The 13098-nt window shown below is 46.7% G+C and overlaps 1 protein-coding gene across 1 annotated transcript in view; it reads left to right on the top strand.

The window, feature by feature from the left end:
* Nucleotides 1-3061, top strand: part of GAB3 (GRB2-associated binding protein 3) — a 60579-nt gene extending 57518 nt beyond the window's left edge. Inside the window, 4 exon segments of the mRNA XM_010013859.1 lie at nucleotides 488-590; nucleotides 687-689; nucleotides 1836-1949; nucleotides 2945-3061. Coding sequence (XP_010012161.1) covers nucleotides 488-590; nucleotides 687-689; nucleotides 1836-1949; nucleotides 2945-3061 — 337 coding nt within the window.
* Nucleotides 3062-13098: the final 10037 nt, after the last annotated feature.

The following is a 13098-nucleotide window of genomic DNA, read 5'->3' as shown; positions in this document are numbered from 1 at the left end:
TATGTTAGTGGGAGAGATTTCCTGATACAAGGGCTGAGTTGCAGCCCTCTCCATAGCACAGGCAGCGTGTGTTTACACTGTGTTCAAAGCCAGACAAGTTCCTCTGCATGCACCTCCAGTAGCTGACTAATTCACATCAGTCTCCAAAATGTGGATACCCACACGACTAAGTAACTGCCCCACTGGCATATATTATCCGGATGAATGATATCTATCTCTGTGCCCCTTGTTGAACTGCTCACATGTTTTATGCTTTCTGTCATACCAGAGATGACAAACTTCCCTAAGACCCAGGGAAAAAAAATCAACACACTCATAGCAACATAGCACAATTTTTCTAGAGCTAAGGAGTGGTTTTGGACATCCTCTCCTAAAGGCTGCAGCGTTAGTGTGAGTTTATTCACCATATGGACTGTGTCAGGCTTTGGCTTCATTTCAGAGCATCTGTAAGATGCTTCCTTAACCTCTCCTGTGTTTTTCTTCATAGCAATCGAATGAGCTTTATCTCACCAGAAAGAGACGGTATTAATTCAGCAAGAATATTTGCCAATTCAGTTTCCGGAGAAGAGGAAGAAAGTTACATTCATATGGTAATCTTCATTTTCACACAGCCATCCTTTGCTTTATTCTGCTCTGTCACATTGATGGAGAATGCAGAAGTTTGTTTTCTAAGAAAAAATGTTGAGGAGGTTCGTCCTTTGCCTTCTGTTTTGAAAAAAAATGATGAAACGGTTTTAAAGCAAAGACAGTGAGACCAATTTACGGAGAGATGAGGGGAGCCCTTCTTCTGCTCTGCAGAACTCAGCTGTTCACCCACGAATGTTGCTGAGCAGTTCCAAGAGATCACAGGGATCAGCCATATTTACATGAGAACTCATTAAGGCAAAGAAAAATCAAATCTTTTCACCTTTGAGAAGTGTGCCCCACAAAGTCTCCTAGGAAATGACAGAAAGCCGTTAGTGCACTTCCTAAAGAAACACACCAAATATTGTGCAGAAACAGAACTCCCATTAAAGTCTCTTATTGCTTCTGCTTTGGCTGGTGGCACTAACCCCACTTCCCATCCCATGAAAGAAGAACATCTGGCTTTGTGGCTTCCTTTTCTTCATTCACTCTTTAGCCATATCTTGTAAAAAGACCAGAATCTCAGTTTCCTTTGAATTTTAGGTGGAAATAGATCACAAATCCCTTGATCTGAGCCAGTGTCTACAGATGTGGCTCCATAGCCAAAGCCCAACAGGCTATAGAAACATATTACAAAACTGACCACAGTCTCCATGAACCATAGTATCAAATTTTAACCACACCTCTGCTAAAGCCAGGTCTGCTCAGGAGAGCAGTTCCAGTTGTGACTACTCCCCATTTGATTTTTCTAGTCAAATAAAACCATCCATACATTTGTGGTCATCTGTGATTTTCCTGAGATTAATTTTCAGTTGCTAGATTTGAACAGAATTATCACCATTTCTTCAAATTCATAGAACAATGATAATTAAGAAGGCACCCCTGCAAACCTGAGCCTTCCAAGGCCTTGGGCTGAGAAGCTGGGCACAAGTCCTTCCTGGTGACATTGTATGAAATTCAGCCCAGTTTGCTTGTTTTGCCATAATTCCCAGGAGGGAAAGGCTCTCACCGTTTCTTTATGCCACCCTGCAATTAATCAATGTTACCCCGTGGTTAGTCACCAAACAGCACCCTTGGCATAGAAAATTACACGGGTGCTGACCCCCTTCACTCGTGTTCTGCCAGATGAGTCTCCCACCTCACAGTGTGGTCCTGCTTCCTTTTAGGGTCATGTTTTAAGAGCATTAAGTGTTTCTCTTCTTTCCCAACAGGAACACAGACAGGCAACATCTCCATACAGTGGTGCTTTTCCATGGACAAGGAAATCTAACCTTGATTACTTAGCATTGGATTTTAATTCTGCTTCCCCATCCCCTGTACAGAAGGTATGAGACATCTGAAAAACCCCATAGCCTCCTGTCTGATTGTCTGCTGGGAGGAAAACAAGACCGAGAGTCACACTGTGTTAGGTGCCCTAGATGCCATGATGAAGTCAGTCCTGTTTCCAGCTGACTGCATTTGTGGCAGGCTCAAGATTAATACAATAAAAGCATTATTTAGGGTGATGACAAGGTGTCCTTAGCGTGACTCATGGGGTCATTAACACGAGCTCGGCAGAGGGTACGAGGCTGCACTGGGATGTGCAGCCATGAGGGCTTGTGGACAGGCTTGTTGGTGCTTGCAGGATCTCGGCATGCTCTTTCATTTTCATCAAGTCTCCACAAACCCTTTCTTACTAGTTTTCCCCCAAATCTCTCTGCAGTAACAAGTTTACAGCCCATGATAAGTTCACGAGGTAAAACTGTACCATCTCCTGTAACGTGGCAAAATGTGCGTCTTTATCCTTGCATCACCAAAAGCATTTCAATTTCCTTAGCCATGCTGAGAAAATACATTTCTTCTTCCAAAGAGCTTATAACCTGCCCAGGAGGTGGGTAGGTACCACTGCAAAGTGATGAGCTGTGGTTGGTTTGGGCCACTTTACATCATTTTCCCAATCAGCTAAAACTCCTAGATGCAAAAGACTCAAGACTACTAAGGTTCCTTATTTAACCCCCATTGTAGTTAAAATGCGGTTAGGTTATCCCTGCAGCAGGATCACTCAGATGAGAGGGGAATGATTGTCTGCATGGAAATAGCCAGAACAGCATGTTTCCCTTGCTCGCTGTGCTGGGCTGAGTGACAGGGTGACAGATGGATAATTATAGCCAAAGCAGGCTGTAAAGCAATGCTTTTGTCAGCTGATGTCACTGTGAGCTTCAAGGTGAAGTGAAGCAATCAAGGAACAAGGGAAAGGGAAAACAGAAAACGAAGCCAAGTTTCACTAGCATCTCTTTTCAAACCTAAAATTAATACGCTGGTTTTTAACTCTCTCCCACAGAAACCTTTTCTCTCTGAGGAGCAGAGAGTGGACTATGTCCAGGTAGATGAACAGAAGACTCAAGCTTTACAGAACAATAAGCAGGAATGGACAGATGAGAGGCAATCAAAAGTCTAAAGGAAGATGACCTGGGATCTGGAGGGGTTTTTTTTTGCACTGGAACCACAATGTTAATGAAGCAGCTATAACAGTAGAGTTCAAAGGCAGAGAGTGTGTGAGATGCCATGGTCTGTAGAGGAACGGCATTTTTAATGTAAACCTTTGATTTCAGCTGGAAATAGTAAGTTGAACGAGTGAGTGGTTCACTGATGATTAAGTAATGCATTACCCTTTTTACTGCCCTTATCAGTAAGCTACATGGTACCATTTTCTGGCATGATTCTGCAACGAGTCATACACTTAATGTTAACAAATCCACTACATGTTGCATTAATCTAGTTAGTCCTGCCTTCTCCCTCTGTCGCATAATTCCTAGTTGCTAAAGCTGTTTTTTGATACTCCTACAAATACTGCAGGTGCTCGGAGTGCTTTTATGGCAGCGGGCATCTGACAGGTATTGGTGACTAACCAACTAAGGGCTAAAATACTGAAACAATAAAAAGAACTTTTTGAATATATAGTGCTTAAGCAAAGAGAATTTTGGAAAATATTTTTCCCCTGGGTTTAAAGGGCCTGACTCTGAGCTGGTGCTGTCAGAGTCTCAAAACAGGACTATGTACCGATGAGACTGGAACGCATGGTCTTTGACCCTCTGGACGACAGTGATTGTGTTAAGCTTCTCTCTGTTGTGGCTCATACTTGTTGCCTTCCTGTCTGATCCCTACTGGTGTTTTCTCCCCTATCTTGCGGAGCGCCTTCAGCACAGCACAGCACAGCACAGCACAGCACAGCACAGCACAGCACAGCACAGCTGCTCCTCTAGCAGGAGGCTGCAGGCACACAGCTCTTGGCTGGCCGAAAAATAGAAAGGGAAGCTGTGAGCCTGTTCCTGCAAGTCTTGGGAAAACTGGCAAAGGATCAAGAATGCTTTCATCTGAACTGCAGAAGAAATGCCATTGGAATTGCTGGTAGCAGTCCTCAAACTGATTGTTTCACTAGACCCACCCCCCAAAATAAAAGAGAATGAGGAAGTGCAGCGTGCTCCTGGAGAGGCCAGTGGGCCTGCCAACATAAAACAATGCGCTTATGCAGCATGAGGACCTCTGGATTCAGGAAGCTTATCTACCTTGGGACTTGTTACAGGCACTATCTCAGGATCACATATGTGTATAGTTTATAACGTATTTAACTTAAGCTTGGCTGCAGTCTTCATCTTAAGGTGACACACAGCCACCTGAACCATGGAAGTACGCAGTACCGCTGGGTGACCCACACTGGATTGGATTGTGCAGGCTTTGCTCGTGTAGGTAAGTCCCACTAGCCATAAGAGGTCTGATCCTGTCAGTACCCACAGACAGCTAGGACCTTGTGCAAGATTTCCTCTTCGACAGTGCCAAGTCACTGGCCTCCCTTGACGTGCCTGTTGCTGCCACATGTGTTACTGTAACCTGACATCCCAAAAACGCTGATTTACCAAACAGAGGTCGTGGAAATGTCATCGCAGAAACCACTGGCATCTCAAGGCTCCTCCTTGCACCCATCCTGCTTCAGCCCTGCGGGCACTCGGGGAGGCTGAGAGACACGTCTGAGTCGCACGTCCTGCTGGGAGAGGCAGCGTCGCCGACAGAAACACCGTTTTTCTCCTACCTCAAGAGAGCTGAAGTGCTTGCAAGTCTCGCTGCTGCTTTAGCGCAAACACGAAGCTGGGGATCCCTGGTGACCAGGCTCGTATTAGCTTTCCCTGTGAGAACAATGAGGTTCACCGGCGCCTTTACTGACTCTGAGGCAAACAGGGCACCCAGGCCTGTGGACATAAAGTGTCCTGGACTAGAGCTGCTGGGATAAATGTGGTTTATACTGCAGATAGCTGACCTTCTGTTTCTTCCTACTCTGTTCCTCTCCCCCCACCCCCCGCCAAAGCTCTAAAATCAAAGTTCATGTTCATATGAGTTTTGAGAAGAATTCAGACTTCTCCATATAAATCTTGCCTGTCTGGTGCAAAATTTAGGTTGTTTTGTTTAAAAAAAAAAAAACCCAGTTGTTTTGTTTTAAAACTGCTTTAGGAGAGCTCTGAGCAACCGTGCCCTGGGTGTGGTACTGCTACAGGGGAAGTGGGTTTGGGGAGAGGCGTGGAGAGCTGTGCCTCTGCAGAGCTGCTAGAGGGCAAGCAAGGAAGGGCCACAGTGACAGAGGTGTTTGCCTTTCTGCCCCAGAGTTGCCTTTCTTTCAAGGTGTACATGTTGCTGAAAGCTTCTGGTGCATGCTGCAGTACTGAAAGAGTTAAAAGACCAGCCTACATGTAGGGGACGAAAAACACCCACAAAGGACAGGTAAAATCATGCTGTGCTACCACAGATCCCAAACTGCCAAGTGGTGGGACTGCAGCCTCCGATGTGGGTTGCAATAACATACAAATCAGCTCACGTTTGACTGGAGAGGTTCTTATCATACTGCCAGCAAATCTTGTGAAGTGGAAAAACACCAAGTTACGGAAGACAACTGACTAGCTCTTTATTCTAGTTTATTGTAGAAGTATTTAAACTTTGGAAAACCTGGCTAAGGGGTTGTTCCGAAGTTTAAGAAAGAAAGAGATCTTTTGGTATTTTGTTTCTCTTAAAAGAACATAAACATATAGCTTGGCAGGATCTTCCTTGGACCAGAATGGCCTCTGTTCGACTTCCGCATGTCCCCTGCTTGCCCCCAGTGCACTCTTATCTTGATCAAATGCTGCTCACTGGTTCCTAACTTTCATTTCTAAACTAAAAGCTAGGTTTGGGGGGTTATTCAGTTTTTTCATTTAAGGTCTATTTTACCTGCTGCTTCAGGGTCTGTGCCCTGCATTCTTGTGTAAGCACAACACACAAAACAGGAGCAATTAAATACCCAGAAAAATCATTTGAAAGCAGATCAGTGCTCCCCCAAGGCTTTTCTTTTTTTGTTTCAGTCGAATCCCACAACAATCTAAAGAGGAGGAGATGGGGGGAGAGTGGCAAAGGCCAAATCTGCCCCATCATGAAAGATTTTGGTGTGAATGCAGCCACAGCAGCCCCTGACATCCCTATTGGCTGCCAACCACTGCAACACCCCTGGATCCTGCAGGTGGAAGAGGAGGGATGTTACAGAGCTAAAAGGAGTCACTGCTTAGTTAAGTCCATTCTTAAATACTGAACCATTGGCCAAAGAGGAAATAAAACCGGTGACAGCACCTGAAAATTGAGTCAGCTTTTGACAGCATCGTGTCTGAAAATGTAGTCCAAAAATGTGCATTTTGGCTCTGGGGTCAGGCAGGCACATTCCTGGAGGAGTCTGCGTTTTGCTGTGGGTCTGTTCTGTTCTTATTTGTATGTGTTTCTTCAAAAAGTATCATGAGAGCTGATGCAGAGAGAGGCTCTGCACCTAAATGAGCATGGGGTGGCCAGTGGTCCCTGAGGAAACTCTTCTCTCCGGGAGAGGACTGGCATTGCCCAGCTCAGGACTTGTAGTGCCTTGTCCAGCAGTGCTGGGGTTTCTCGTTTGAAATGGAGAGGAGTGCTAAATGAGCAGGAAAGCTTTTGCTTAACTGGAAGTGTCGCTCTGTGGAGTTGCCAGATGATGCTCGGTTGCAGGATGATGGGGAAAATCCCAAGCAGAATGGTTTCAGTCCTGTGGTTGCTGTCAGGGTGATCAGCTGAATTCCCCCATGGCTGGTGAGTGAGCTGGTGTCCAGCACCCCAGCAGGGGAGGGAGGAGAGCAGGAGCGAGAGGGTCTCTTACTGACATTGTCTGTGGCCACTGTATACAGAAACAGCCTGCATCAAGCACCTGCTTGAAATACACCCTAAATCATAAAGAAACCAATCTGGTCTGAACTTCCTTCCTGGAGCGAGAAGGATCTCAGTGCTTACTGGGAGTTACACACATTCCAAGGTCTTTACTCAGTTTGGGTTTAATATGGCCTTATTCTGAAGTATTTCAGCCATCACACATTTCAGCAAGGCATAGAAGGATCCAAGACTCATTTGTTTTTCGGTCTAAACTGCATTTTCTGTTTATAATTCCTTTCTTGCAGGAGGCAGCATGAAATTCCTTACTGGCAGATAGGAACACTTTCCTTGAGAAATCTCAAATGCCATTGAACTCGAGCCAGGTTTGTCACCCAGCTCACTTTTGCCAGTGGTAGCACTCGCTCCCTTCCATGTCACTAACTGCATTATAGATGTACACTTTGGAGCTGCATTCACTTGACTGGTCAGTGGTTTAGGAATACAAGACCATCAGATGCTGTGATGAGAATGAGGCACAGGGCAATGCCTTCCCTTTGTTCCCCTGTTCCGCAATACTTGCTCAGGTTTTTAAATAGAAAACAAACAAACAAAAAAAGCCACCAAAATAGCAGACTTTTGCCATGTCAAAGCCAGAATATTTTTTGTTCAAATAAAAAGAAACTTTTGTCTTGTGCAAATGAAGCATTATACGTTTTTTGTATTTGTAAATCTGTGGGGAAGCATTAAACAGTCATCTCTGTTACGAAGGGGTAAGTCATTGATAGAGGAAAGGGGCTCGCCTTCCTCATGTTTCATTGTAATGTTTATTGTATATATTTGCACATTAAACTGTGTATCTTTTTTTCTAATAAATTAATATAAAATGTAGCTGTGATCTTTAATTAATTTGAAAAGCAAAGGTGCTCAGGAGGTAACCTGCATTTTTCATTTAATGCTTTTTCCATTGTCTAAATCTCTTACTAGGCTGTGACTTGGTCACATAAATCATTTGGATGCAGATTCAAACAAATTTGCCAGCGAATTTCATACACCTGCATGTCAGGAAGAGTATTTGCAGGTGACTTGAGAAACAAGGATGAAGTTGTGACCTGAGTTTGTGCCTGCACCTTCTAGGGGAGGCAAAAGGAGTCCACGGAGCAGAGCTGAGCCAGCCTAGCAGCTACCCAGCAAGGTAGTTGGGGAAATGGTTTGTTTATTGCTTCAGGCAAATGTCACTTTTGGATCTGCATGCTTTGTACTCCTGGCTGGACACACACTGTGGTGAATCAAGGGACTTGTAGTGCTTAGAGAGCCATTGATGGAAACTTGGCTGCACGACTCTAGAAGCACAGGCACGTGTAATTTAGATAGGCCTATGCCTGGGGCCCCGATACAAGAGAACTGCATGACACTGGTGTTCAGGCAGGGCAGGTCGGGTAAATAGAAGGTCAGATAAAGCCTGACTGTTGGTTCATGGCTGCTCCTGTGTCCTCTCTCCAGCGGAGATGAGAACAGCCTTTTTGGCAGGGAGTACTCCCCAGAAAAGAGACCTCCCTGTCCTGCACCAGCCCCCAGCCCCTCGGAGGGAAACAAGATGTGCCAGAGCCACCACTGCCCCTGCCATGACGTCCCATCATGTCCCCTCCACAGGGTACTTCCCAGAGCAGCAGAGGTGGTTGTCACAGTGTGTCCCAGAGCATCCTCACAGGCAGGGACAGCCTGGTCCATGGGAGGCAATTTACCCCCACCCCCTCCACCCAGAGCTTGTGATCAAGAAATGGATCTCTGCAAGTAAACGATGCTGAAATGAAGCAATACAAAATTCAGGAAGCTCTCAGATTCTCATGCCTCTGTGCAAAGTACTTTGGTGATTAGATAATAGTAGTAAGGGCGAAAACCTGATAACAAAATGTATGACTGTAAGCACTTGGTAGAGATCAGCCCCTCTAATCACATCTGCAGTTTCAAACATGTAAAACACTTCCCTGAAGTAAAAAGCCACAGAGCAGCCACCCAGGTACCAAACCCAAGTCATCTTCATGGAGCACAAAAGACAACCCCCTCCAAAAAGGCAATAATTCCCCATTGCCCCTGTTTTCTGCCTCTTTAACTCTTTTGTTTAAGGGTGCAGTCGCTTTGGCCTGGTTAGATGGGGCTGGATGGAGCAACTCGGTCTAGTGGAAGGTGTCCCTCCCCAGGACAGGGGATTGGAACTGGATGAGCTTTAAGGTCCCTTCCAACTAAAACCATTCTGTGATTCTCTGATTCTATGAATAGAGCACTACTTTAAAATGGACATTCCTGTGCAATCATGCCCATGCTGGGAACCATATCAACACAAGGTACAGGTCTTGGGCCACAGTGGTGGTATCTCATTTCTCACCAGTAGATCTCCAAGAGCTTTGGCGCAGGGAGGAGGAACTTGGACTTTATTTTCATTTCTGATTTTCATGTGTGCTTTGGGGGACAGTGACTCCCCCAGTGCTGGTGGCATCAGCAGAGGCAGCACCTGGGTCTGTGGAGTCCCAGTCTTGCCCTTCCACCGGCAACTAATGCAGCGGCATGCTGTGCTTTGACAGGTCTTAAGATCTGCATTTCCCCATCAAAGAGCATCAGAAGCTCCTCTCCCAGTTTAGAGCAGAGACTGCAGAGGACTTTGCTCGACCAGTTATACATATTTATAGGAGCGTACTGGGTGTCAGCAGCACCACATCCAGCGCTTCAACACAAAGGATGCATCTGGCAAAGGCTCGGCCCCTTCCCACCTGGGAGCTGATCCCGGGCCCTGTTGTAATGCAGGAGCGAGCAGAGAGCAACCCAACCTTTCATTCATTGTCCTGTTTTGTTCTGCTTTGATATTTGTTTTTCCTTTCCCATCTGATTTCAGCATAAGCTCATTGTTATACAGCCCTGACATGTCCTGCTCTGACAGCTCGGGGATCACAGTGCTGGCATATTCATTACAATGTAAGAGCCTGAAAAGCTGTGGCTCTGCTGGTGGGCTCTCATTGAGGGCCTTAAAGCTTAACACAGCTGGGGGGTGTTTTCCTTGCATGTGTTTGTGGTGGTGGTTGTTGCAGTTTGGTTTGCTTCTTCATTCAAAAATGCTTTGTCTGGGAGCTCAGCTACTTGGAATGGCCTCTGACTATGCTGCTATCTAGAGACTCTCGGTTTTGCTGCTGCTGCTGTTATTTCTTAGCTTCCTTCCCCCCATGAACAGCACAGAGCAATGGGGAAGACCAACCCTGTGTTTTTCCCCACAAGGCGAAAACCACAGACCCCTCACAGGAAAGCAGCAGTTCTGCTGCCCATCCCAGGAGGACATTGCTCTGCCAGCGCCTCGACTTGCTCCGGGAATGCAGAGAGTGTTTTGTAGAGCCACAGGACAAAAGTCAAGGCAGAACATGAAGTGAAGGCAGTGCCAGCAGGTGTCTGCCAGCGCTGGAGGAGCTGTCAGCAGGCAAACATAGCTTTTGCCTTTAGGTTGCCAGATCAAAGTTCAGGATGAGCTTTCAGTGTGACCTTTTGTACAGCCTGAGAGAGAAAATTCCTCTACAGGAAGAGATGGGATTGGGCAATAAAGGGATTCAAAAAATCTCTGAGGTCTCAGGAACCCTTTGGGTTTGTATTAATGTAGCTTTTGAGAAGCAGGCAGGCAAAGGGAGCCAAGGTTTTAAACAGGAGTCCTGGTGGGGTTTGGGTGCCTGCACCCCTAGGACATCCAGATGAGATCCTCTTCCACATCTGAGGGTGCTCAGAGGTCCTGAGCTCTTCCCTTCACAACTGAAGTGCTGCAGGACATGCCTGGCCAGGGGCTATGTTATTCTGCTGTGGCTGCACCCTGGTGCAGACAGACGGCTGGGGCAGACAAAGGGCTGCAGAGACAGACCAACCCTCTCAACCTCCTTCCACTGCTGCCTTTCCTGCCCCACCAACCTCCTCCCCAGCCTCTTGGGATCCCAAAAGCCCAGAGTAGCAGAGGCTGAGGGATTTGCCCTGTCCATGGGAGCAGGCAACACTCGTCAGACACATCTTGGGGTATGTCCATTCAGACTATGAACTATTTATTTCAAGGCACTGACCAAGCCCAACACACTGACATGGCAAACGAAACTCCCCAGAAAGGGTGAGGGCTTCCCAGCAGAAAATGTGTGTGGCCTTTGGTGTGTATTTGTCCATGAAGATGAGGCAGTCAGCAGGGCAGTGGGCAGGCTGGTTAGTTCCAAAATAAGAGATGTCATTTTAAAAGGTTTTGGTTATTTTTTTTTTAATTAAAAAAAGGAAGATTCATCATTTCTTTGGTTTGAGTTCCTCTGCAGTTAGTCAGAAATCATCAGGAAATGCCACTGAAGGAAATCCGTCCTGTTCTGCCTGGTCAGCACAAGGAATGTGCACACGCAGAGGATGGCGAGGAGGGTCTGGCTCTTCCCAGGCAGTGACGCAGCAGAGACAGCTCGAGAGCAAACCTCATGACATGTAAAGTGAAATGACAGGGAGAAGGAATAGAGATGGATTTCCACAATCAGCACATCCAGAATCTGACTTCTGCACAAAATGAAAATTTGGAGTAACTCCAGAAACGTCAGTCATATTTTTCCCCATGTTTATATAGAGCACAAAAGCATTTTTCACCATCCATACACCTCTTCAGACTTTGCTTTTCTCAAAGCAGTTCTGACTGTTCAGTGATAGACAAGGGTCATCAAACACCTTTATTTCTACCGCAGACTTGCCCATTTTCCTCTGCTCCTGTCACCAGTGCACCCTGGGGAGGGAAACCTGCAGCCTCAGGAGGAGGCACAACAGAATCACACTCAGCTGTAAGTCTTGCCTACAAACAGCAGCACTGGGGTGTGCTTTCTCAGTATCCCTCTCCCAGTTGTGAACGCAGGTCAGAAAAGACTTAAAAGTCAGATTTCAGTGATAACTCTGACACTTGCACCGCAGCCAGGCGGGGTCCTCTGCCTGGAAAACATGGATGCAAAGGCTTCCCAGTGCTGTGGAGCGGCGGTCAGTGTGAGATGGGATCAGTTACTGCAGCCCAGGATTGAGCAACCTGTTTGTCAAACTGTGCTCTGGCGCTTCCCGAGGCGGTGTTCGCTTCCCTCCGCACCAGCCAACACGGTACAAAGGGCCAAGGGCAGGGCAGGCAGGGAGAAACACAGTGAGGAAAGCTGCTGGGCACAGGCTGAGAATGTGCTGGGCACAAGCGAGCCTGACCCTGTTGTGCCCAACACCTCACTGCTGCTCCCGCAGTAGAAATTACAGCCCAGGTGTCACGCTTTCGCAGGAGGCTGGCAGAAGCTTTAGGATGGGCACAAGGTGTCCAAAGACATCCGTAGCCGAGTGGGTAGGAGCTCAGGGGAATACAGCTTCCACATTACAAAACACTACCTTTTATTTTGCCTTGGAAAGCATGCAAATAATTGTCCTTCAAAAGGTCTAGTGCCTCTCCTTATCTGCTGTTCACATCACGTATGGTGCTGCAGCTGTCACCCCAAACAGGAAAGGGGAAAAAAGAAAACTGCTTTGGTGACAGAACGGTCCCCATAAAGATTTTCATTTGTCACAGGATCTATTTTGTGCCATGATGGCTTGTTTGTTAACAACCAGCCTCAGGAAATATCACAAGGCAAAGCCAGAGGGGAGAGCCAGTGCCAGGACCTGGGAGTCAGAGGTAACCTCAAAACGAATCTCTGCTGCTGTCAAGGCAAAGAGGAACCACCACCGCTGCCTCCTTAGAGGCTGATGCTCCAGCACAACTTGTGAAATCTTGCAGGGGGAAGTGGTCAAACTCTAGCTGTTGTTTGGAGTCATTTTCATGGAAGTCTCCAAATAGATGTTGTGCCACAGTGCTGAAGAGGGCTTTTTTTTCTTTAGAAAAGTAAACAAAATGCTGTTGCCACAGACCACGTTCTGTCGAGGGTGGGACTGAAAGTGGATGAAGTTCAGCTGTATTCCTCTCGCTCTTCCTGCTCACTTTCACAGCACAGGGAGATGAACCTAGCAGTAACTCGTGCTGCCCAGTGCAAAGCAGAGGGAAATCCTGGATGTAGACCCTCTAGTACAAGCAATTCGCGTGGATTTCTCTTCGCAAAAGGGTGTTTTTCATCAGCTCATTGGTAATGAAATCAGTCCAAGTGCTGTTTTGGCTGATGCTAAATTGACTGTAGAAGTCACTGCCCACGGCTGCCCTTTCCCAGCGCCTGCAGTGATCGCTGTGGAGGTCCACAAGGTCCAGCCCAAATAACCCGAATCTTGGATTTACCAAAGTAAGCCAGGATTTATGATGTGGGTTTATGCTTCTGTAAT

This window comes from Nestor notabilis, unplaced genomic scaffold, assembly GCF_000696875.1.
Source record: "Nestor notabilis isolate BGI_N333 unplaced genomic scaffold, ASM69687v1 scaffold15304, whole genome shotgun sequence".
NCBI classification, from domain to species: Eukaryota; Metazoa; Chordata; class Aves; order Psittaciformes; family Psittacidae; genus Nestor; species Nestor notabilis.
Note: the sequence above shows the minus strand (reverse complement) of the source record. Positions and strands in the feature narration are given on the sequence as shown.